This window comes from Electrophorus electricus, chromosome 11, assembly GCF_013358815.1.
Source record: "Electrophorus electricus isolate fEleEle1 chromosome 11, fEleEle1.pri, whole genome shotgun sequence".
Classification (NCBI taxonomy): Eukaryota; Metazoa; Chordata; class Actinopteri; order Gymnotiformes; family Gymnotidae; genus Electrophorus; species Electrophorus electricus.
This window is the reverse complement of record NC_049545.1, coordinates 23,983,671-24,006,170: the sequence shown is the minus strand read 5'-3', so window position 1 is coordinate 24,006,170 and position 22,500 is coordinate 23,983,671. Positions and strand designations below refer to the sequence as shown.

The 22,500-nt window shown below is 43.5% G+C and overlaps 2 protein-coding genes across 3 annotated transcripts in view; one reads left to right on the top strand and one right to left on the bottom strand.

Annotated features, from left to right (window-relative positions):
• cntln (centlein, centrosomal protein) overlaps window positions 1–9,425 on the bottom strand; it is a 93,640-nt gene extending 84,215 nt beyond the window's left edge. Inside the window, exons 1-4 of the mRNA XM_035531883.1 lie at window positions 9,298–9,425; window positions 8,975–9,062; window positions 3,898–3,986; window positions 1,678–1,762 (exon numbers count right to left, since the gene is read on the bottom strand). Coding sequence (XP_035387776.1) covers window positions 1,678–1,762; window positions 3,898–3,986; window positions 8,975–9,062; window positions 9,298–9,329 — 294 coding nt within the window. The 5' untranslated portion in view covers window positions 9,330–9,425. The remainder of the gene's footprint in view (window positions 1–1,677; window positions 1,763–3,897; window positions 3,987–8,974; window positions 9,063–9,297) is intronic.
• Window positions 9,426–17,396: 7,971 nt separating this feature from the next.
• The window catches only part of bnc2 (basonuclin 2), a 161,189-nt gene continuing 156,085 nt past the window's right edge, over window positions 17,397–22,500 (top strand). For both annotated transcript variants that reach the window (XM_035531732.1, XM_035531733.1), the window contains exon 1: window positions 17,397–17,997. In XM_035531732.1, coding sequence (XP_035387625.1) covers window positions 17,980–17,997 — 18 coding nt within the window. In that variant the 5' untranslated portion in view covers window positions 17,397–17,979. The remainder of the gene's footprint in view (window positions 17,998–22,500) is intronic.

Here is a 22,500-nt window from a genome sequence, read left to right as displayed (position 1 = left end):
ACACACACACACACACAAACACACACACTCTCCTACTTCAGCTGGAACTCTACAGATGCAGCCTGCTTGGCGCGGTTGTTGGGCTAAGCCCTAGCTGGCTATGGATATTTGAAAAATAACACAGTGCTCTGGGACACAATTAATTGCCATGTTGAGGGAAATCACTTGAATCTTTCCAGATAGCGGATTTGCACCTCGGACAGTGCGCCATGCAAGAACGCAGCTTTAATAGAGATTTGCACTGCAAGTGGAGCTCCATTCAAAACGTTGATAATGAGGGAAGCAAACACAGCCTTAACCCCAGCAGTGCTCAATTGGTAGGAAAAAGGGTTTAAAGAAGTTAAGATGTCTAGGACAGATAGATTAGCATTAGAAATTCCCAATGCAACTCAAAAATGAAAGCTAATTATGTTACACAAACGTAAGGAGAGGGAAGGGAGGAGAGGCTGTCAGAGTTACTGCGGTAACTGTGTCGGAGAGGCTGGATTTAGCCGACCATCACACGGCCAAGGAGGGGAAAAAGTAATTAATCACCATTTGGGTTAGTTTGGTGCCAATTTTGGAGGAGATGATAGATGCCAGTGGTCTGGAGGACAGTACCCAGAATCCTTGCCGCTAATGAGTCTCACAACTTTTAATGGCCAAATTTTATTCACAGTGCTCTATGGCCGTTATCTCAGCTTAGGAGAAGCATGGAGAGATGTGGAGAAGTCATACATCAAAGCGCACGAGGGCAACGCATCACAGGAACGCCCCAGCGCTCATTTGCACCTTTCTGGTCGAGTGCTTTGAAAATCAACATTCAGACTGCGACAGTGCCCAAGCCTCAGGATCTGAGTCCTGGATGAAATGTGGTGCTTTAGGGGCCAGACTGTGGGCAGGCACACCTGCCGTGCGGTTCGGAGCGGGCAGAACCAGGTTGGCCTGGGATCAGATCCCAGACCAACGGACTGTACAGCATGGGAACCTGAGTAACTCAGAGATGGACCGATCAAGACACATAAAGGACAACATCAACACTGTCGTCTCATTTAAACACAACGAGCCGCGTACAAGCGGACAGTTGTGACAGCAGGACAGTGGGTTGAACGCTGGCGTTCAGGTTCTCATTTGATCTGCTAAATGTGTGTTTAGATGAGAGATGAGTACAGCTGGACAAAATGCATTACACAGCCTGATGGCATCAGAGGTAGTCTCAGGGGGAGACCGGGAGCAAGTGTGTGTGTGCGTGCGTGTGTAATGAAGCAGGCTGACAGATGCTGCATTCAACAGCCATGATTAAAGGTGAATTAACAACACAGTTTCATCATTAGCTGCCATACCAGCTCATCTATCAAACAGTCAGAGATGCTTATTAAAGAGAGAAATGGTGCTTTGGCATACCGCTAACTCTAGGTGTGTGTGTGTGTATACTTACATCTACCAGAGGAGAGGCAGAATCTCATATACATCCTTTAACATCAAAAGTGAATAAGACATTTATAGGTAATTTGCATTTAGCTGACTCAGAGCGACTCAATTATGACTGAATACAACTTTGAGGGTTTTGAGCAATTGAGGGTTAAGGGTTTTGCTCAGGGGCCCAACATGAGAAAATTGATGGTGGTGGGGTTAGTTGAGTACCTTTAACTCCTGAGCCACCACTGCCTGGTGCATGCGGAGAAGATGCCACAGTACCTGCTCTAGCGCCTGAATCTTGTAATCTTTGGCTTGGAGGATCTCTAGAACTTTCCTGTCTTTGGCCTCGGCTTTCTGCTTCTCACTGAGATGAAAAGAGAAAGAAAAAGAGAAAGAGAGAAACGGAGAGAACACAGTAAGATCAATTAGAAATGATTTTTAATGAACACGAATGATTGAGTATCAATTTAATACCTTTATCACAGTTTATTAAAGTAAAAATAAATGATTGTAGCACACCACCGTGGCAGCTAATGCTAATAATAGCCCATTAATGCTAATAATCTCCCACTAATGCTAATACTAATAATAGCCCAGTAATGCTAATAATCTCCCACTAGTGCTAATAATAGCCCACTAATGCTAATAATTTCACACTAATGCTAATGCTAATTATCTCCCACTAATGCTAAACTGCATGGTGTGTGCCAGACAGCTACTCTGTAGACACGCCTTGCGTGGCATAAAGTGTCCTACTAAATCTGCTCTCTGTGCTCCAAGTCACAGAATCAACGCCTGTACTGTTCTGAATTGAAACGTGGCAGACACACTCAGGGCCCCTATAAAACAATCAGGAGCCATGGCAAGGGGAAGACGCACTCCTCAACAGCCGTGACGCCACCGACCCAACCAGCATCAGTTACTGCAGCCCCTGAAACATTTTAAAGTTGGCACATTTAGGACAGCCAGTGGTCCTTCAGTGCGATGCGATTGGGATTGGTGAGCACTTAGAGTTGAAACCCAGCCTATCAGGCGAGGGGGGGGGGGGGGGTTAGGGACAGGCATGGATGCTTTTGTAAAGTGCCCAGAGTCCCTGGGGCTCTCTATAGAGCATCTGTGGAGGAGAAACGCTCCTCCCCAGGTACTTGTAATTACCCGGACATCAAAAACCAAGCTTGCGCGTCTCGGGCCGTCGTCGAAGCTTCTATGCTCTCTGCGCTCTCACTCAGGGAGGCCCGAGACAAAACCAGCTCCAGAAAAGGCTGCTTTGTTCCAGCGGCTGCCAGTCAGCCGGGGATGGTCGTCTTCACCGGCTCCAGCTTTCATGCTCCCTCCCGAGGCCCGCCAACACAACTCCTGCCCTCCTCCGAGCGCCGCTACCTTGTAACCCTGGTGATGTTAACTACGTCCCAAGCCAACCATCCAATTGCTACAAGACCATCCGGAATTCCCGCACGGGTAAACGCTTGAGTGGAGGCAACGCAATTATCATGTCGATACGCCGTGCGGAGGGATGTTGATGTGCGTGCGCTCGCTGCAGCGTGCAGGTTGCCAGGCCTCTGAGGACCAGCATGCCTTGCTGCATGTGCCGGTGGAGGGAGTCTCTAAGCAGCATGGGGGGCTGGAGATTCATAGGCCGCTACGCTGTTTGAGTGGGGGGCTTTAAAATACTTTCTGGTTCCTCCTGTTCTTGAAGCGAGAAAGGCACTTTTTTTCCATCCTGTGAAACAGCGCAACGTTCGGGAACCTAACAAAACCTTCTAAAGGCAGACAGAGACTCACAAATCATTAATAAATGTTTTTTATTTTGCTGAAGCATCACCTCATGTGCTAGGCCCTGCCAATGACCCACACCCATAAGGTTTAAATCACCGTCTGGATGCACTTCAGAGAAAAAGCAAAAGTCTTAAAACGCCCTTTCTGCAGGAGATAGCGGGTCAGTCGTGCGCATGCCAATCACGGGAGACTGCAGCTGCGTTGCGAAGGAGGCCTCTTTTCCAATCCGTTCCCATGCCACTGCTGTAGCTCAACACTCCCCGTTGCGGGTCACCTTACTCAACTTAATCTACTGTTTATCCCGTAAAAAGGGGTGCTCGACTGAGGGGGTTTTTCCTCTCTCTCCCCCCCCCTTGGCTCAGGGTGGGAAGAGAGCAAACACCTTTTCATTAGAGTGCTTCTGTGGCTGGGCAGATCTGCGGAGGATAAGAAGGCTTAGCGAGGCTTCTGCTCTCCATTCCCTTATAACCTCACAGAAACGGCGAATGCACCGCGCACACACCCCTGCGTAACTCCTCATGCCCACCAGCACTGCACGCAGCTTGCGATCTGGGGATTTTGGGCCTCAGACCTGCAGGGCTGAGAATTCTTCGTAGATGCAGCTCTCAAGCCTGAGACTTAGGCATGTAGCATAATGATACCAGTGCTGCCCAAGAAAAACAGGTTCCTGTGAAGAAGAACGCAGGCCGAGTGAGAAGAGGGCGACAGGACGAACCAACTCACCGCTCCACCACCAAACTCACTGCCTGGGTCAGGTCTGGATTGGCAACCTGGAGACGCTTCCAGAGGGACCAGACAAACTCCTTATCTGCCTGTTTAAACAAACCAACAAGCAAACAAAACATTTCACAATTAAGAGAGAAATAAAAAAAACTTGTGTGTCTTTTCTTCCCACTTTAAAAATGTTCAATATATTGATTGATATCAATATAAAATATATTTCTGAGTTCTGAGAGTGATAGATTAGTTGTATCCACATCCAAGGTTGCTAGTCTGACAGAATATAACAAACACTGACTCCTGAACATGTCTGGGATTTGCTATCTGACATTCCTGAACCTTCAGTCATGTCCAAGTACTTCTGATCTGAAACCTGCCTGATCAGGATTTAGCTTTAGCTCTCTCTCACGAGCCAATTGGGCAATGTTTAATTCAATGTTATCCAGCTAACTTGCTAAATTAGCCCACAACCAAGGCTGGATTTGAGTAGGCCTCCCCTTCGTCACACATGTTAGTGCCTATGGATGATTTAGGAGAGAGAAAAACAAACTCTGTTCCTGGGTGAGTTAATGGGACTAACTGAGTGGGGGTCAGCAATCACGCAGACCCAGGCAGGCAGGAGCAGGCAAGAGGCATGTGTGCTTGCTGACTACCTCATGGAAGAAAAAGTGAAAAGTTATGACAGAAGGGGTCGTGAGAGGCATGCTTTAAAATATTTCCAATTCAAATTGTCTAGAAAAAAGTCTTTCAAATATTTTTAAGCTGCATTACATTTAATGAGAGACATCTAAAAACTACATTTTCTGACATTAAATAGACAGAATTATACCAAATCGACATTAAATAAAATTTCTGTAAATTATGTCCACATCATCATAAGATAAAAGTCATAATTCCCCTGAGAACCTGCTGGTGTCCAATTAGTACATGAATTTTAAACCCTATTCAAAATTGTCTAATCAATTATTTAGTAAATGGTGCAGGCAGACCTTGGTAGGTCGTAAGCTGAACATACAAAGTAGAGGCGCAGATGTGTGGAAATGAAGAGGTACCCTGCACCTTCAACACATGTAAAGACAAATTTTAAAAGAAGAGTCAGACTTCACACAGGCGCTATGTTCACTAGCGTTTAATCCAACCGCATCTCCTTAGTTTAAAAAAAAAAGACAAGGAGAAAGAAGAAACGTTTTGCGTCAGGTCGCAGAGCTGCATGTGATCTACATCACATGGACTTCACAGTCCCAATATTTGAAGACATGCTAAAAGAGTCTTATTGATCAATTATTTATGTTAAAAAGACAACCATGAAATAAAACTGAATGAGTGTTCTTGCGGCATATCGATATTCGGCCACATATTAATAACATAATGCTATAAATCTCTGATAAATCACTGGTCCGCCAGAAACATTTTGCAGTTAATGGCCATCAAGTGGACAAGAGTATCAAACTATATGCATTAATAAAATTTAAGCTTGAGCCTTTAAAATAAAAATAAGGTTTGTCATTAAATGACAGGATGAGGGGAAGAACAGTCAAATGTGCCCTGCAGGCTAAAGAAAACCGATGTGCCAGTCACACTCAGAACCTAATTACTGCAGACTTATGAAAGAAGCGGGTGGGCGGCTGGATGGATGGAAGGATGGATGGAAAGACAGACAATCTTCCAGTGGGTGGTCGTATAGCCCCTTTTTGGCCTTGGAGTTTGAAGGTGTGTGTGGGTGTGTGTGGTGTTGCGGTGCGGTATTTTCGCCGTTCCTAGGATTGCGCTCTTCTGCACGGAGATTGGTATCGTCATTCCTGGGATCTGTTGGAGGCAACCCTCCAGCTGAGGGGTCATAACCCCGGGACAACCATGGGCCAACTTCTGTTTCTTCTTTCAGTCCTGCTTGTTCCTCCGACTTCTCACGTTACCTTTGTCTGGACCTTCCTTCACAGAGGGCTGCCACGGCTACCACCTCGTGCAGTTTTCCCAATCTCGTTCGCCATTCCAATTCTCACTTGTTTACCAGTCTGTTTATCTCCCTTGCTGTTCACCACCACTCTCTGTGGTTCCACCCACTTGGACCTGAGAGTGTCCAACTCATTGTGTACGTTCCAATAACAATCCCTGACACTTGGTTGCGTCTCTCGGTGTGTATTTACCCTGACAGAAACTTGCATCCTGCTACTAGGTACTGGAAGGTCTCAGAGTCTCCTTTGCACAGTCTGCAGTGCTCAGTGCTGCCGTGATTAGCACCTCTGTGCTGTCCTTCTGTCCCGCCATCCCCAACCATTAGTAGGACTGTCTTATGTCAGCAACCCCTGCTATCTGTCGGTGGTACATTCCATGGAGGGAGGGGCTTATCCCCATGGCACCTCCTCTGCTTCCACGGTGACCACGTCGCCCATTTGAGTGAGGCACTCCCACATCAGCTCTGTGAGGGCCATTGCTTAGACGAATTCACAGATGTTTCATGTCTCATCCTGGGCAGATCTTACACCTTTCTGGATCTTGGGTGGAGTGCCCCTTAGAGTGTGAGGGGTTTTCTGGTCTTACACTGTGTACACAATTATTAGGCAAGAGAGTATTTTGACCATATCATTTTTATGCATATTTTCCAACTCCACACTATATAAACTTGAATGCTTATTGGATTTAAATATATCAGGTGATGTGTAAGTGTGTAATGAGGGAGGGTGTGGCCTAAGGAGAGCAACACCCTAAATGAAGGTGTGCATAATTATTAGGCAGCTTCTTTTCCTCAGGCAAAATGGGCCAAAAAAGAGATTTAACTGACTAAAATTGTAAAAAGTCTGCTAGAGCGGTGCAGCACTCTTAACATTGCTAAGATATTGAGGCGTGATCACAGAACCATCAAAGGCTTTGATGCAAACAGTCACAAGAAACGTGATGAGGAAAAAAGATCCAAATTAACTGCCAAAGATTTGAGAAGAATCAAACGTGAAGCAACCAGGAACCCTTTATCCTCCAGTGCTGTCATATTCTAGAACTGCAACCTACCCGGAGTTCCCAGAAGTACAAGGTGTTCAGTACACAGAGACATGGCCAAGGTAACGGAGCGTGAAAAAACCCTCCACTGAACAAGACACAAGGTGAAATGTCAAGACTGGACCAAGAAACAGCTGACGACAGATTTTTTAAAGGTTTTATGGACTGATGAGGCAACATTTAACTCTTGACAGACCAGATGGACGGCTTGTGGCTGGATCAGTAACAGGCACAGACCTCCACTTTGACTCCAGCAAGATGGAGGTGGGGTACTGCTGTGGGCTGGCATTATTATGAGCTAGTTTTTTGGGTTGAAGATGGACTCAAAATCAACTCCCAAACCTGCTGCCAGTTTTTAAAACACACTTTCTTCAAGCAGTGGTACAGGGAAAAGTCTGCATCTTTCAAGAAGACCATGATTTTTATGCAGGACGATGCTCCATCCATGTATGAAGTACTTCACTGCTTGGCTAGGTAGTAGAGGCCTTAAAGATGAAAGAATAATGACATGGCCCCCTTCCTCACCTGACCTAAACCCTACTGAGAGCTTGTGGGCCCTTCTTAAACGGGAGATATACAGTGAAGGAAAACAGTTCAGCTCTCTGAACAGTGTCAGTGGTTGCTGCTGCACAATAAGTTGACAGTCAGCAGATTAAGAAACTGACAGACTACATGAATGGAAGGCTTAAAACTGTTATTGAAAAGAAGGGCAGCTATATTGGCCACTGATTTTTTTTATTATTTTTTTTTTAATGTCAAATGTTCATTTGTAAATTTTGAGTTGTTTGTTTATTATTCTCACTTTAACGGTGAGATGGGAAAATTACATTTTTCATTTAGTTGCATAATTCTGCACACTAATATTTGCCCAATAATTATACACACATAGATATTCTTCTAAGAAAGCCAAAACCTCACTAACTTTCTTTAATATTTTGGATTGACAGAGCACTGTAGTTGTTCAGTAATAAAATTAATCCTCAAAAATACAACTTGCCAAACAATAGTACACAGTGTATTGTGTCTGCTTAGTAACTAAAGACTTGTAGGTGTCTGCAATAAACATTACATACATTCACTTTTTTAAAGTGGCGTAACTGAAAGAACAAGTTCAGTGTTTATTTTTACTTCCACATTTTGTTACAAATCTTAGGTGTCGTATAAGGTCATTTAAACAATACACAATCAAGTCTACTTGTCATTCCTACACATATCTAGTGTGCATTGGATTGGCATGGTTTCTTCTGGATTATGGTGCAACACACATCAATACAGTGACATAACACAACAGAAGAGAAAAGTGCAGAATACAGAAAATACACATTAAGTACATATACAGATCCTGGTGACAGAGTAACATGACATCAGCAAACAGGGTAGGGTTATGTGCTTTCTATGGAGAAGCGGAAGTTGCAATAGAGACAACTGTGTAGACATGGACATTTAGTCAGTGCAGGCCATTGTCTGTAAACTACACAAAGCAAAAAAAGTTTATGTTTAGCGTGTTCAAGTCACTTGGCCATAGGTAACCACACATGGGTGCTACCAGCAGAATCATTAAACACCATGGTGGGTTGTGAATGGTTAGTCCAACACATGCGATCAGGGTCTTGAACGGAAACTGGCTGGTACAAAGTTTACACAGACTGCACAACCTGGATGATAACTAAGACAATAGTGGTGAGGATGAAGATCATACAGATTTTATTTAGTGCAGGTCAAAGCATACACTAAACAACTGTGCTGCTGTTTCTGGTTCACTTTAATGTACTTATCTTGGCTCAAGCATTATTACAAAACTGGAAAGGCAGCTCAGTGTCCGAACACCAATTCTGGTCAGTAGGAATTGGAATATTGGAATACACTATTATAAACATGCTATGCAAAATCACATTTCTTATCCATTAATGAAGTTGGGATTTCCACTAATGGTCACCAAGATATTAAAAACTCATTGTCCTACGAGTTTAAATACTAGACACACACCTTTCATGATGCACAGAGTAACGTAGTAAGTTAGTTGTGTGATTTCTCCTATTATACCATTACACAAGGCATCGTTAGTAATGTGTCCAATGCGTTTCCTTACCTGACACTGAACGAGCTCTTCGCTCAGGCTCTTAATTTCTCCTTGGAGAAGTAAAACTCGTTGCTTGTCTTCGGAGTCCATGGTCGAGCTGTGAAATGAGGGCATGGCAGAACTAGGTTAGCTAACCTCGTTGAACCAGGCAGACGGAGTAGCCAGACAGGTAGCCAACCTCGCCACCAAACCCCATCACAACTTATAGGTAGGGTAGGGTAGGGTAGGGTAGCTATCTAACCTCGCCACGACTGATAGGTAAGGTAGGGTAGCTTAGGGTAGGGTAGCTATCTAACCTCGCCACCAAACCTCGGTGACTCGGTGTTTCTAACCTTCTCCGTCTTGTGGTCCTGACGCGATTCATTACCTGCTAGCCAGCTGGCTAACACTAGGTTCGTTGAAAATTTTTAAAATGCTTTGTTGACAAAACCTGTGTTCACTAATGTCAGCTAACCGCCAGGGTTCACTAATCCTCGAATAGAATAGGATAAATGGGAACTGAAACCGTGAGCTAATTTAAAAACACTTGTCAACTAATTGTGCATTTGACTAGCTAGGCTAGCTAAGCTAGCAGGATAAGTGGGTTTTACTTACATGTCCCTGGATACGGTTGTCAAGGGCTACAAATCTGAATAGAAAACGCGATTATAGAAAACTCCTTTCCCGAAGTACTAACATTGCTGAAGGACACTTCAGTTAAGGACTAAAATATATTTTCAGATAGTATTAAACTTATTTTATATAGTAAACAATCGCTGTTCAATAACTGTCCGTCGACTCTTTCAAACAAACGCGCCGTTTTCCGCATTTGGCGGAAATGACTCCGTTTGCGACATTTCACAGCATATTCGAAGACATACGACAGTTCAGTCTGAGATGTGTGGGATTTGTAGTTACTAACTGGTTGGATCTATCTATCTATCTATCTATCTATCTATCTATCTATCTATCTATCTATCTATCTATCTATCTATCTATCTATCTATCTGTCTGTCTGTCTGTCTGTCTGTCTGTCTGTCTGTCTGTCTGTCTGTCTGTCTGTCTGTCTGTCTGTCTGTCTATCGACTGAACAATTATAGATGTAATGCTTACTGCAATATAATAGTGTTTAATATTTTTATTTTTTATGCTACAGAAAACAGCAACAGAAACATGCCAATAGAAAACAACAAAAAATGAGACAGAGAGAGAGAGAGAGAGAGAGAGAGAGAGAGAGAGAGAGAGAACACCGTGTCCAACAACTAGTATCCAAACACAACAAAATCCGCAAGCACAGATGTATAGGACCTCGAAAACAGGCTAAAAGGGCTGAGGGCACAACAGGCCACTGGTCGTGTGCTCAAAGTCTCCTGGTGCAGAAGGACTCCACCGCCTTAGCACTGTGATTGGGCAGAGCCCTGACCCACGGGCAGCGCCTCATTACAGTGTTCATTTCAGCTGTGATTTCAGAGGCTGCAGACCGGCTACTAACATGCGCCATCTGCTCCTGTTAGTGGAGCAGACACATGGCACTTGTGAATCAGCCTTTTCCTTCCCCACTGTTCACAACAAAGCCCTTTATTTACTGCCAACGGTGTAAAGTCAGCCCTCCCGAAAGTGATTGTTCATGCGCGCGCTGACCCTGCTACGGTTTCCTTCAGAGACTGGCCAGCAGTCACTACTGCAACATGTGCTGCTCTCAGCCTCAAAGCACTGGAAGCTGTAACGCAGCATAACAGAGATTACAGCCCAGTGTAACGCAGCCTTATTTGTGTGCATTGAAATAATTAAGAATTTCATTGAGAATAATAACTGTATGCCTTGTCTTATCCATTATCACACCACAGTGTACTTAAGTCTCTCTGGACAAAGACATCTAACAAATGTTGTAAATGTAAATTTTTGAAGTGGAAAGACTATTTTTGCTTTCAGTTAAGGTTTAGGTTTAGTGACTAAACTTGTGGTTTTATATAATGGACTGACATAAATATGTGAAAAGGGAGTTTTCCAGTGTTTTAATAGCTGTCTTGGTGCACCTGTAGTACAGCCATCCTTTATACTCCAGAGACACAGGAACAGGAATTGTCTGATTATTTAATGGCTTTAATTGGATCTTGATTCTACATTAAATAACCAAGCTTTGCTAATAATTTGATTCTTTTTAAAACCTTCACTACACCTTCACAGGTAAAAAAACCCGTTAGAGGAAAATTACCTGAACTTGTGTCACTTGCACAGACGTGACCATAGTTTATATGCAGTATGTCACCGCATCAGTACTTGCAGTAAATATCTTTCTGGAGTTTTAAACCTTTTTTATTTAAACCTCTTTTATTTAAACCTCTTTTATGTGTTTCATGGTTGTTCACTTAATGACAGGTTATTACAGATCAGAGTGAATTTGGAGTGCGTAAATCACTCAGGTCTTCTCTCTCCTTTAATCTCTCCACAGAAGCAGTTCCTGCATTAGGACAATCGTTTACAAGTCTCTGCTTCACCACCACTTCTGCCTTTTGATTCGCTTTATTCTTTCATCATTTGCATTTAGACAGTTACTAGGACACGTCTCACAGAGGAAGGATGGATGGTGTTAAGTGCTAGGCTTCTGTACAGACTCTACTGAAGTGACAATTGAGACAACTGATCTGAGATTCCATGCCAGGGACGGCAGAGACGATGTCACACTCCAGTCGGGACTCCTTTCTTTCTCATCGAGCGACTAGCAGTTGTCCCGGATCTTTGCCCTAATCCATGCCGTGACAATCCATCGTGTTTTGGCTCAGCGCTGCCTCATGCTCCGTGTCACAGCAGAGAGCGGCAAAGGATTTTCAGCAGCCTGCAGAATAAAGGATTCAGGAATGCTGCGACAAGCCCCCAGCAGGGAGTGCAGAGAAAGTGGCACTCCACTGAGGATCCGTGAACTTCTCCGCAACCCCCCCGCCCGCCCCAGGCGAGAGGACTCTGCTCTTCTTCTCTGTTTCTTTGATTTCCTGCACTTTGGGTGTGTGTGGCAGGGGGTGGCTCATTGAAGCAGAGCTTTACCATGCGCTAACCAGGTACAAGCAGGTTGCTTTGAAGAACACCAGTTGTACAAGCGACCGTGACCGGTGGGAATTGGAGCTCAGCTTAGACAAAGTGTCACAACTGAACGGGAAGGAGCAGCTCAGATGTTGTGAGGCGGCACACACTCCCCTGCTCTGATGTCTCTGTTCTCCGTCTAAAGCTGGCTGAGAGCGATCCGGGCGTCTCTCTGTGCCACAGGCAGGCTTGGCACTGCATCATGATGACAGCATAGACTGGGCCTCAGGGTATCTGTTCATCAGTGAGTGCTCACACACTTTCTTCATACCAGGATATGAACTCAGAGCAGGAAAAACAATAATATGTGCAGTATTTCTACACGACTGACATAATCTACGTCTGGAAGACAGAATGCCCATAATAGTTCTTATTAGACAAAAAACATGCTTTTTAAAAAAGAGAATCTTGTTTATAGTAAATAGCTCGATATGTGCACTACTGTGTAGGAGTTTAACTGAATTTACCTTTAGGTTTCAGCATCTGCATTACAAGCAGCTGAAAATGTAAACATCAAGGTTATTATTTTTATGTATCTATTTGTTTGTCTATTTCTGAGTTTGTTTCTACAAATTATTACTAAAATTGTACCACAGCAACCCTAGAACAAGCTCTCCTTCCAGTGTTCTGGTGTGCTGTATTAGTGACTGTAGACTCACTGTAATCTTCTCTACTTGCAGTACCACATACAGGCCTGCTGGCTGCATAGACTCCACACTGCAGACTCCACACTGCAGACTCCACACTGTAGACTCCACACTGCAGACTTCACACTGTAGACTCCACACTGTAGACTCCACACTGCAGACTCCACACTGGAGACTTCACACTGCAGACTCCACACTGTAGACTCAACACTACAGACTCCACACTGTAGACTTCACACTGTAGACTCCACACTGTAGACTGAAGTGACATTAAACACTTTAAGATTAAAAACCGCAAGATAATAGAAGCTACTCACTGCTACTCTGTTAATACTTTTATGCTATCCTGTTAGCTAGGACAGTCACTTTTTCAGAAATACTTCAGAAAAGTATCTATAATGTCAAATATTATATGTATATCAAGTTTAAAAGCTTAACTTAATTAAAGTTAAATTAAACTAAATTCTGCTTTTGATTCAGTTTAGCATATACATTAGAATGGATATGCTTTAGTACAGAAGACATAAACATAGAAAATACACAAAATACACTTAATATGGACAACAGATAATTATAAACCAGACCACAAATGTTTTGCCCAGTGTTTGATACACAGTTCTCTTGGAAAGTTTTTTTTTTCAGCCCGAGGCCCTTGTGAACCCCACACTCATGTGGATGTTTGATTGCAGTCTGTGACAGAGGGCCATTGATGGTGTCTGACGGGCCAGCTCTAAACTCAGGCCCTATCTGTGGAGCAGCCGACTGCCTGTCAGGTGACCCAACAGCAGTGTGATCCTGTCCCTCCTGCCCAGCAGAGCAGCTATCACGCGCTACGGCATCCGCACGCATGAACCCCGTCTTCCACGGATGCCTCCGCGTCCCGGGATGTGCAGAGAGACCCGACATCCACGGCCTCTCTGCCTGATGACCTTCACAGCAGCCTCGGCAGGCGGGGCTGAAAGATAATGAGGGGATTGATGATAGGAGGCTGGCGTCCTGTGGCTGGGGGGGGCACACTCAGCCCATGTGCCCGGGGGGATAAAGGAGAGAGGAGTGATCCTCCTGCAGGTGGTGACTCCTCCACACAACACACACACATGCAGGGGAGAGATGAGGAGGATCTGCTGGACAGTGTACCTCCCACATGACAATAGAGCTGTTCAAACCCACACACTTCCATCCTCTCAGACCGCACACACACACTACACATACTACACACACACTACAGACACTCATTACAGACTCACTACAGACACACACTACAGACTCTCTACACTCACTACAGACACACTACAGACTCACCGCAGACACATTACAGACTCACTACAAACACACTACTGACTCACTTCTCTCTACACTCACTACAGAAACACTAAAGACTCACTACAAACACACTACTGACTCACTTCACTCTCTACACTCACTACAGAAACACTAAAGACTCACTACAGACACACTACAGACTCACTACAGACACATTACAGACGTACTACAGACACACACTCCAGACTCACTACAGACACACACTACAGACTCTCTACACTCACTACAGACACACACTACACTCTTTAAACTCACTACACTCACCACAGACACATTACAGACTCACTACAAACACACTACAGACTCACTTCAGACTCTCTACACTCACTACAGACACATTACAGACTCACTACAGACACATTACAGACTTACTACAGACACACACTAGACTCACTGGACACATTACAGACTTACTACAGACACACACTACAGACTCACTGCAGACTCTGGGCTTTACAGGTTACCAACTGTCATACTTTTTTGCTTTTTTACATTTAGTTTCATGTTTTTATCTAACTGTTTTCAACCAAGATGAAGCACTCGATTCATTTTCATGAAAGAGCATCAAAGATTCAAAGTTTTTTATTACTATTACTATTTTGCATTTGGCAATAGACACATATTGATCATATCACTGTCAATTTTCCATTTAAAATTTTAACTTCTAGTCTCTGTATTACATACCAGGCCTATTAATGTACATTTTTTGTGATCAAAAGTACTTTTAAAATATGTTTTTACTGAGTTTTATTTTACTGAATATACCTTTAAGGATGCAACAAAACCTACTTGACCTAAAACCAGGTCACTCAAGGACAAGGACTGAACATTTACACAGTCAAAGGTCATAGGTCATGGAGAGGGGAGTGCCGAAGTCTTCCCTGCCCCCCACCCAACCCTGTGACATCATCAGCTTGACCTTTCTTTCCGCGTCTATAAAGGAGATCTCTCCTCTCTCCTTATAGAGCAGACACACGGGGGCTATGACATCTAATGACCGTCCCAGAAGACCCAGGTCTGGGGAACGTTCAATAGCTCATCATCAACTGGCCTTTGAGTAATTAGACATCAGTAAAGGGTCCTGTCACCATCTGACATAAACCAATACTCGAACTCGGCCTCCACAGGTGGCCGCCAGAGGACTGTGCCGCAGACGTCTCGGAGCTCGATTCTTTAATGTCATGTTTTTCTTCAGCAAATAAAGGAGCTGAACTGCTGGGTTCATAACTCTGATCCTCCCCAGCAGACCAGAGCCGCCTGATGAATAACTTTAATTGAACAAATTGTTCCCATATTATGCAGTACAATCAAAGAACCCGGTGTGTGCATATATATATGTGTATATATATATATATATATATATATATATATATATATATATATATATATATATATATATATATATATATATATATATATATATATATATATATACACATGCAAATATAAGTAGCTGTCAGAATGAAGCCAGAGTAGACTGTTTTAGCAAAAAACAGGTCAGAATGTTTAAAGATTAATTTTGTAAATAGGTTCGGTCATGTTAAACAAATGCACAACATTTAAGAACTACAAATTGTTAAAAAAAAAAAATCAGGACAACTGAGTTAACAATGATTGTGTGTTCAGAACTGAGGACTGAAAGATGCAACCACAGTTGGTTACTGTACACCCTTTAAAATGATAGAAGATATACCTAGCAGCCAGTGAGTGTGTGTGTGTGTGTGTGTGTGTGTGGGTGTGGGTGTGTGTGTGTGGGTGTGTGTGTGTGTGTGTGTATCTGTATATGTGTGTGTGTGTGTGTGTGTGTGTGTGTGTGTGTGTGTGTGTGTGTGTGTGTGTGTGTGTGTGTGCGTGCACGCACGCATGCTCAGAAATGTATGTACATGTTTAAAATTGATGAGTCATTTAAAAGTAATGTTAAATATCAACTCCTGAGTGAATAACAGATATAACAACAATTCTTGTTATTTTTTTATTATGGTTATATTATTACTAATATATTCATAATAATGATTATTATTACTAGGCTACTACTGCTATTACTCGTACTACTCTCTGTTTTCATCAGAGAGCTCTAAAGAGAAAACTTAAAAACATATCTGCCACAAATTCAATCCCCCAACCCCAAAGGAATAAAGAAACAAGAAACATTCCTTTTAAGTACCGAAATGTGAACTACCTGATAAGGGCCGGAGTACCTCCATATGATTTAATGATTTAATAAAACTCCGTCTGCATCACCACACTTATAGCTCCATTTCACATCATTCTTAAAAGGATTAATTTTTTTTGTTCTATTTTGTGTAGCTTGTGGAGCGATATACACTAATATCTCATTTAATTAGCGATTTAAGCCCTCTAACAACCAGGGCATATGGTGTTTATTCTCTGATGGCCTTGGACACCAGATGCATGTGCATACCCAGGGAGTAAGTAGCTTGTTATCCCGGAATGAATTCTACACAAGTTTAATCCCTGATCTATTATTTACCTCTTGACCAAACATGTGAGCGGGGCTTGTAGACGCTCAACTTGATCAAAATGACTGCCTTGGGACTCGCGGAGCCTCGCGCGGTCCAGAAGAAGAGCCTTTCCAGTTATCACTCCAGAGATGCTTCAGTCAGACCGCGAGCTGAGCGCGAGGAGGGGAAAAGCGCACAATGAAACATTCATGAGAGTTTCCTACAGACTTACTGAGTGACACAAGAGGAGAAAATATGGAAAAGCAGTATCATAGTAACACATCTTTTAACAGATTTTATATATATATATATATATATATATATATATATATATATATATATATATATATATATATATATATATATATATATATACATACATATATATAGATAGATAGATAGATAGATAGATAGATAGATAGATAGATAGATAGATAGATAGATAGATAGATAGATAGATAGAAAGAAATATTGCACAGGGAGAAACGTTGAGAGTGTGTGCGTGTACGTGCGAAAGAGAAACACCTTCATGTGAAATACTACGGTGCATGTGGGCCTTATGGGGACTAGACTGTGTAAATGAGACACATTACAAAACTAACAGCGTCGCATTCTAACAGGATTTCTACAAAATAAACAGTTTAAAAAATGAAACAAAACCGGATCGTTTAAAGGAACAACATGCGAAAAAAATAAAATAAAATCGTCCATTAAACGATGCGTGAGTTTGAACGTAAAACAGTGTTAGGCTTGCGTCTTTTTTGCGAGCGGCCACAGGAGCGAAGACAATAGAGATGTAATGAGAATGGCTGGCGCAGGAAAAGTGCAGCGTTTCGCAAGCGTGTGAGCGCCTCATGCTTTCCGTGTCTGCAGGGTAGGGTTTGTGGAGTTGGCTCATTGTCACGGGCAGATGGGACTCTTTACCCTGACACCACACCGTGACGGCTCGACCCCAGGCTCGCGCTCACTCAGCTTACACGCAGGAGGCGCGCAGCAGCCTGCACAATCCTGTCAGATCTCCAAAAACCTCCAACTTTACGGGAGCCACCTACATCTGACCCAGCAGCGGCAGTGCGCAGAGCTGAGTTAGCAGAAGCTGCAGCGCGGAGTGGGGAAGACGCTGTCCTCTCCCGCACGAGCCGAGGGCTGCCGGAACAGCCCTCCCCTTTGTGTCAGCGCTTTCTCTCCGCGCGCCGTGCCTCCGCGACTCCGTCCGGTGCAGGGGACAGTGCCGACCGCGGTGCGTCTCTGCGCGCGTCTTCGCGTGCTTTCCAGCACGGCAGCTCGCGTGAATTAATGACCCTTGAGGCGTGTGGGAGGCGAAGAGGAGCGACTCCGCGCGCCGTAGTTCGCGATGCGCGAGGGCTGTCGCTGCGATCTCTCGTAACAGTTTAGCGGGGACAGCTTCAAGTTCGCGATCGCTTCAGAGATTTGGGAAGGCGAGGAGGAAGAGTGTCCCCCCACTTGAGGGCGAGAGCTGACTTCGGAGGACGCGCGAGCGAGCGCCAGGACCAGAGTGTGCCACATGCAACATGCAGAAATGGTGAGTGGGATCATTCGGTAGACCTCGCGCTCCAGTGTCCCGAGCCAACATGTAGAGCTTAAAGGTGTTTTTTTATTCGAGTGCCATTACAGATGGTGCATTAAAAGAGCACTTAACAATCACGATTAAAGTTTTAAACCAATTTACCGGCACGTCCCATTTTACCCGCTAGCAAATGATAAGTGAACTCCAGAGGAGCGTGCTTAAGTTTTACCTGACGATTAGTGTAGAAGTCTGTCGGTCAGGATTTATCACTCTGTCGACAATATGTGTATTTAAAACAAACAAACAAACAAACAAACAAACAAACGAAAACTATACACACAAAGCTGCCAGACGGTATACCCATGAATAAAAACGAATGTAAATAGTAATGAGATTATTTTAAACAAAATTTCCATTGAAATACCAGCACATAGTATAGTGTAGTATCTTTTAGAGACTATTCTAGAGCTGCTGATACCTTCACGATTTTGTATTTTCAGTATAGTGTGTGTGCGCGCACAGTTCAGATGGTCTGAACAAAATTTAGCGTGTAAGAACCTCTTGGCCTCGTCTGCTCCTCAAGGGAAGTCTGTTTAATTTATTTAAATATAAAAAAAGTTTAACACAATTACTTTAAAAACAAATATGACCAGAGCTATTTCAAATATGCATTAAGAAATAATGGTGTCTAATGTTCAAGATATTATTTAACTAAAAAAAAGAAATGTTTTTCATATTTAGTCACACCAAATTATACTCCCTGGCTCAAAAGTATCACTTGGTGAAAATCCACTATATCAAGAATGCTTCATTTAGAAAAAAGAAGAGCAAAAAATAAATAAAAAATCCCTCCCCCTCCCCCCCAAAATTAAGACATTTCAAGTGATCTGAAATTGCAGATCAATATTAGAAATGATAATAACCAGTTGTGTGATGGTCTTTGATGTGTTCAGGGACATGTGCACATTCTGTGTGTGTGTGTGTGTGTGTGTGTGTGTGTTTGTGATTTAACACTTTGGCCCTTTCACTGGAGTAAAAGTAATAATAGTAACAGTAACATTTTTATAGTAACAGTAATATTTGTAATAGTAATAATTGGTTTAAAATACACTCAGAAAATGTGAAAAATAGCTCACATGTGGCATGTTTGGATTGGGCAGGTGAATTTAGGGGTGTTTCGTGGGAGCGTAACAGATCTCACACACAAGCATCTTTCTTAAGGGACGCAAGCAAAAGATATCAGCAGAAGTATATGAGTGAAAAAACCTTTCTCTCTACACACACACACACACACACACACACACACACACACACACACACACACACACATATATCTGTCTCTCCCTCGCCACTGTGAGATTCCTTGCAGTTTTACAACTTGAGAACTTTACATAATATTTTGGCGGCGATGGCAGTACTTGTCAGTGGTGACTTGTTCTGTGCGAGTGCAGCAGTGCAGAATGCCAGCGTGCATTCCTGGAGTGTCATTTGACGACTTTTATCTGCGCGGCACCCTCGTGTAAGCTAGGTCTCCACCATTCCATCTGCTACATGTCAGGAGGCTAACATAGACACCTCCTTTCTTCTCTCCTCCCTCTCTCTCTCCTTCACTCGTTCTCCAGCTCTCGATCTCTCTTTGTCTTTCCGTGTCCCCTTTTCTTTCAAGAGTCAATGAGGGCTGAGTCAAGGAAGAGCGAGTCGAGTCTCATGAGCTAAAGAGAGAGAGAGAGAGAGAGAGAGAGAGAGAGAGAGAGAAATGAAGAGGTGCTTTCATGTTGTAGGCCAGGTTCGTGGCCAAGCTCCGTAGCTGAGCTGCTGGGATTCTCCAGGGACTCGCTGGTATTGGAGAGGAGATGACGGGTAGTCGGTTCAATAAAGCTCACGGACAGGTAGCCTCTGAGATGACCCCCACCCCCCACCACCACCGGAGAGCCCGTCTTAATGAAGTGCAGGTCCACTTAACTCTCTGTTCCCCAACCTACTGTCTGCCCTCACACACACACACACACACACACACACAGGCGTGCTGTTCATTTGAATGTTCCGGGCCCTCTTATCCGCCAAGTCCGGCTGGACGGTTTTAAATTATCAGAGCGTCTGAGTGGGGAAGGCAAAGCCGTCATCAGACAAAATCAGACAAAATCTCTCTCTCTCTCCCTCTCTCTCGCTCCGTCTCTCTTTCTTGCCTCATTATCTCTCATTCTCATTTTCTCGCTCTCTCTGTGATCATTGGCTAGTCACAGAGTTTGCCTTCTCTTGTCAAATTGGCTCTGGAGAACAACACACATTAAAGAAACTGTTAGCAGGAATCAGCCAATTCATGTTTTGTTACAACATAAATGATCTTACTTCACACAAAAGAAATGAACCATTAATAAGATGACTGTTATAATTCTAATTACTGCATTGCTATTATTTAATGATAGCGACATCAATGTGTCATTTTTTAAAACCATTTTATTTAATAGAGAGATAATCATTATCTTAGAAAAAAGAATAGAGCGTAAATGAATTTGAGGAGTAAAATCCCAACAGACAAACATCTGGTTTTCATGTTTCATAGAGAATCTCCTGAGATGGAAACCAACAGGCCATAACTCAGAGCTCCAAGCACACGGTAGTGACAGGAAAGCTTTCACTGGAGGCCACGCCCACTCTTTCATCGTGTGTGTCCACGTCTGTGCCTATATAGAAAAGTTTTTTTCACTTGTTCACATACAGGTAGTCACACATAAGCTCACACACACACACAGACACAGACACACACACACACACAAAAATAGATGTGTGTTAGGATTGGACAGGTAGCTGGTGCTCACCCAGCTGTAACAGCTTGGTGCAAAGCAGCATGGGTACACACACACACACACACACACACACACACACACACACACACACACACACACACACACACACAGAGAGAAAGAGGGGAGTGATATTTCCATGGTGATATCAATCCACACAGGACTGAAAACCAAGCATTAGAAATAGCACACTTTGGCAATGTTTAAGAAAGTTATATATTGAGAAGCCGCCATTTGAAAAGGTCCCTGAAACTGTATCTGTAGACGGCGGGTGTAAAACCCATCAACAGAACCCAGCTGTGGCAGTACTGCTGTAAAGACCACAGGGGCAGATGCCCTTGATTTAAAACAATATACATTCAGGAGACATTAATTACTTTTTTACTTGTGTGACGCATACACACACACACAAACACACACATGCACATGCGATCTCTCTCTCTCTCTCTCTCTCTCTCTCTCTCTCGTTTCATACATGAAAACTCATTCCTTTTAGCGCTGATCCCCACCTGATCAAGTAGTGCAGGAAAGCGAAGTGTGATTTGTGTCTGCCGTCCTGTTTTAGCGACAGTTGCTGATTCTCTAACCCTCTAGCGCTGAATAAGAGAACTGAGGTGTTTTCCTCACCTGAAAAAAATGATTACACAGCTTCAGATTCATATCAATAAAGAGAAACTCCACTAAAGATATGTAGTGTTATGAAAACACAAGCAGAAAGAGGTCAAAGTTGATAAAAAAACAAAATGCAACTTCTTCTCCTATATGTGGAGTCTGTAGAGCTAGTCCATATCATGTTTCTGTCCTGTGCTAATGAATCCCAATTGTAAATTGTCATCACTGTAAAACATCTGCACTGATTTTTTCCTTTTGTATATTTTTTTACACCTTAAAAACACACTTGGACTAAAGAAAGAGTTCTTTCCCATTCTCTAATCTCTTAAGTAATCGCTCTAAATGAGGATTGTCTGTTGGGGAGTGTTCAGAAGGTCTGTGTTAAGTGTCTGCGTTTGCACAGAGAGGTTCCTCAGCAGAGAAACCGTAGTCACCATTAACACAGAGTCACTCAGGGAAGTCACCAGCACACAGGGAGCAAAGGAACTGAAACAGAGAGAGAGAGAGAGAGAGAGAGAGAGAGAGAGAGAGAGAGAGAGGGAGAGGTGGCACTGGTCTAACATATAAAAGGGCTTTGGTTCTAAGTAAGTGACTCCATAGGGGGGTCTGGGGTTATGGAGAATAATTCATATTTTATGGCTTCTGTGGAGGCACATTAGAACAGCAAAAGTTGTCAGACGTTGTGCTGTGAAGACTTGGTGACTGTCAGAGAAAGGTGCGCTTTGCAGCTCTGTAACCTCCCAGCCTCTCTCGTCTCCCTGTGGGTCAGCCAACTCCCCCACCCCCCCTTCCCAGTGGACCGGGGTTCTGGTACTATGTGTGTGCACTCTGGCTTTGGATTAATGCAGTCATAAATGTGGCTGAACTACAGAGTCGACCCCAGAAGTGACACCCCCTTCCCAACAGCCCCGGTAGGCAAGTGGAAATGATTTGGACTGAGGAGAATAATCTGGCCCAAAGGTGTCTTTTCTGCGGCGCTTCGGATGTACTCGGGGAAGAAACGGCTTACGACACGATAAGTGGTGGGTCATAAGAAATTCCTCACAGCCCGACTGTACTGCAAAAACTCACACATATCTCAAAAAAGCATGACATATTCTAC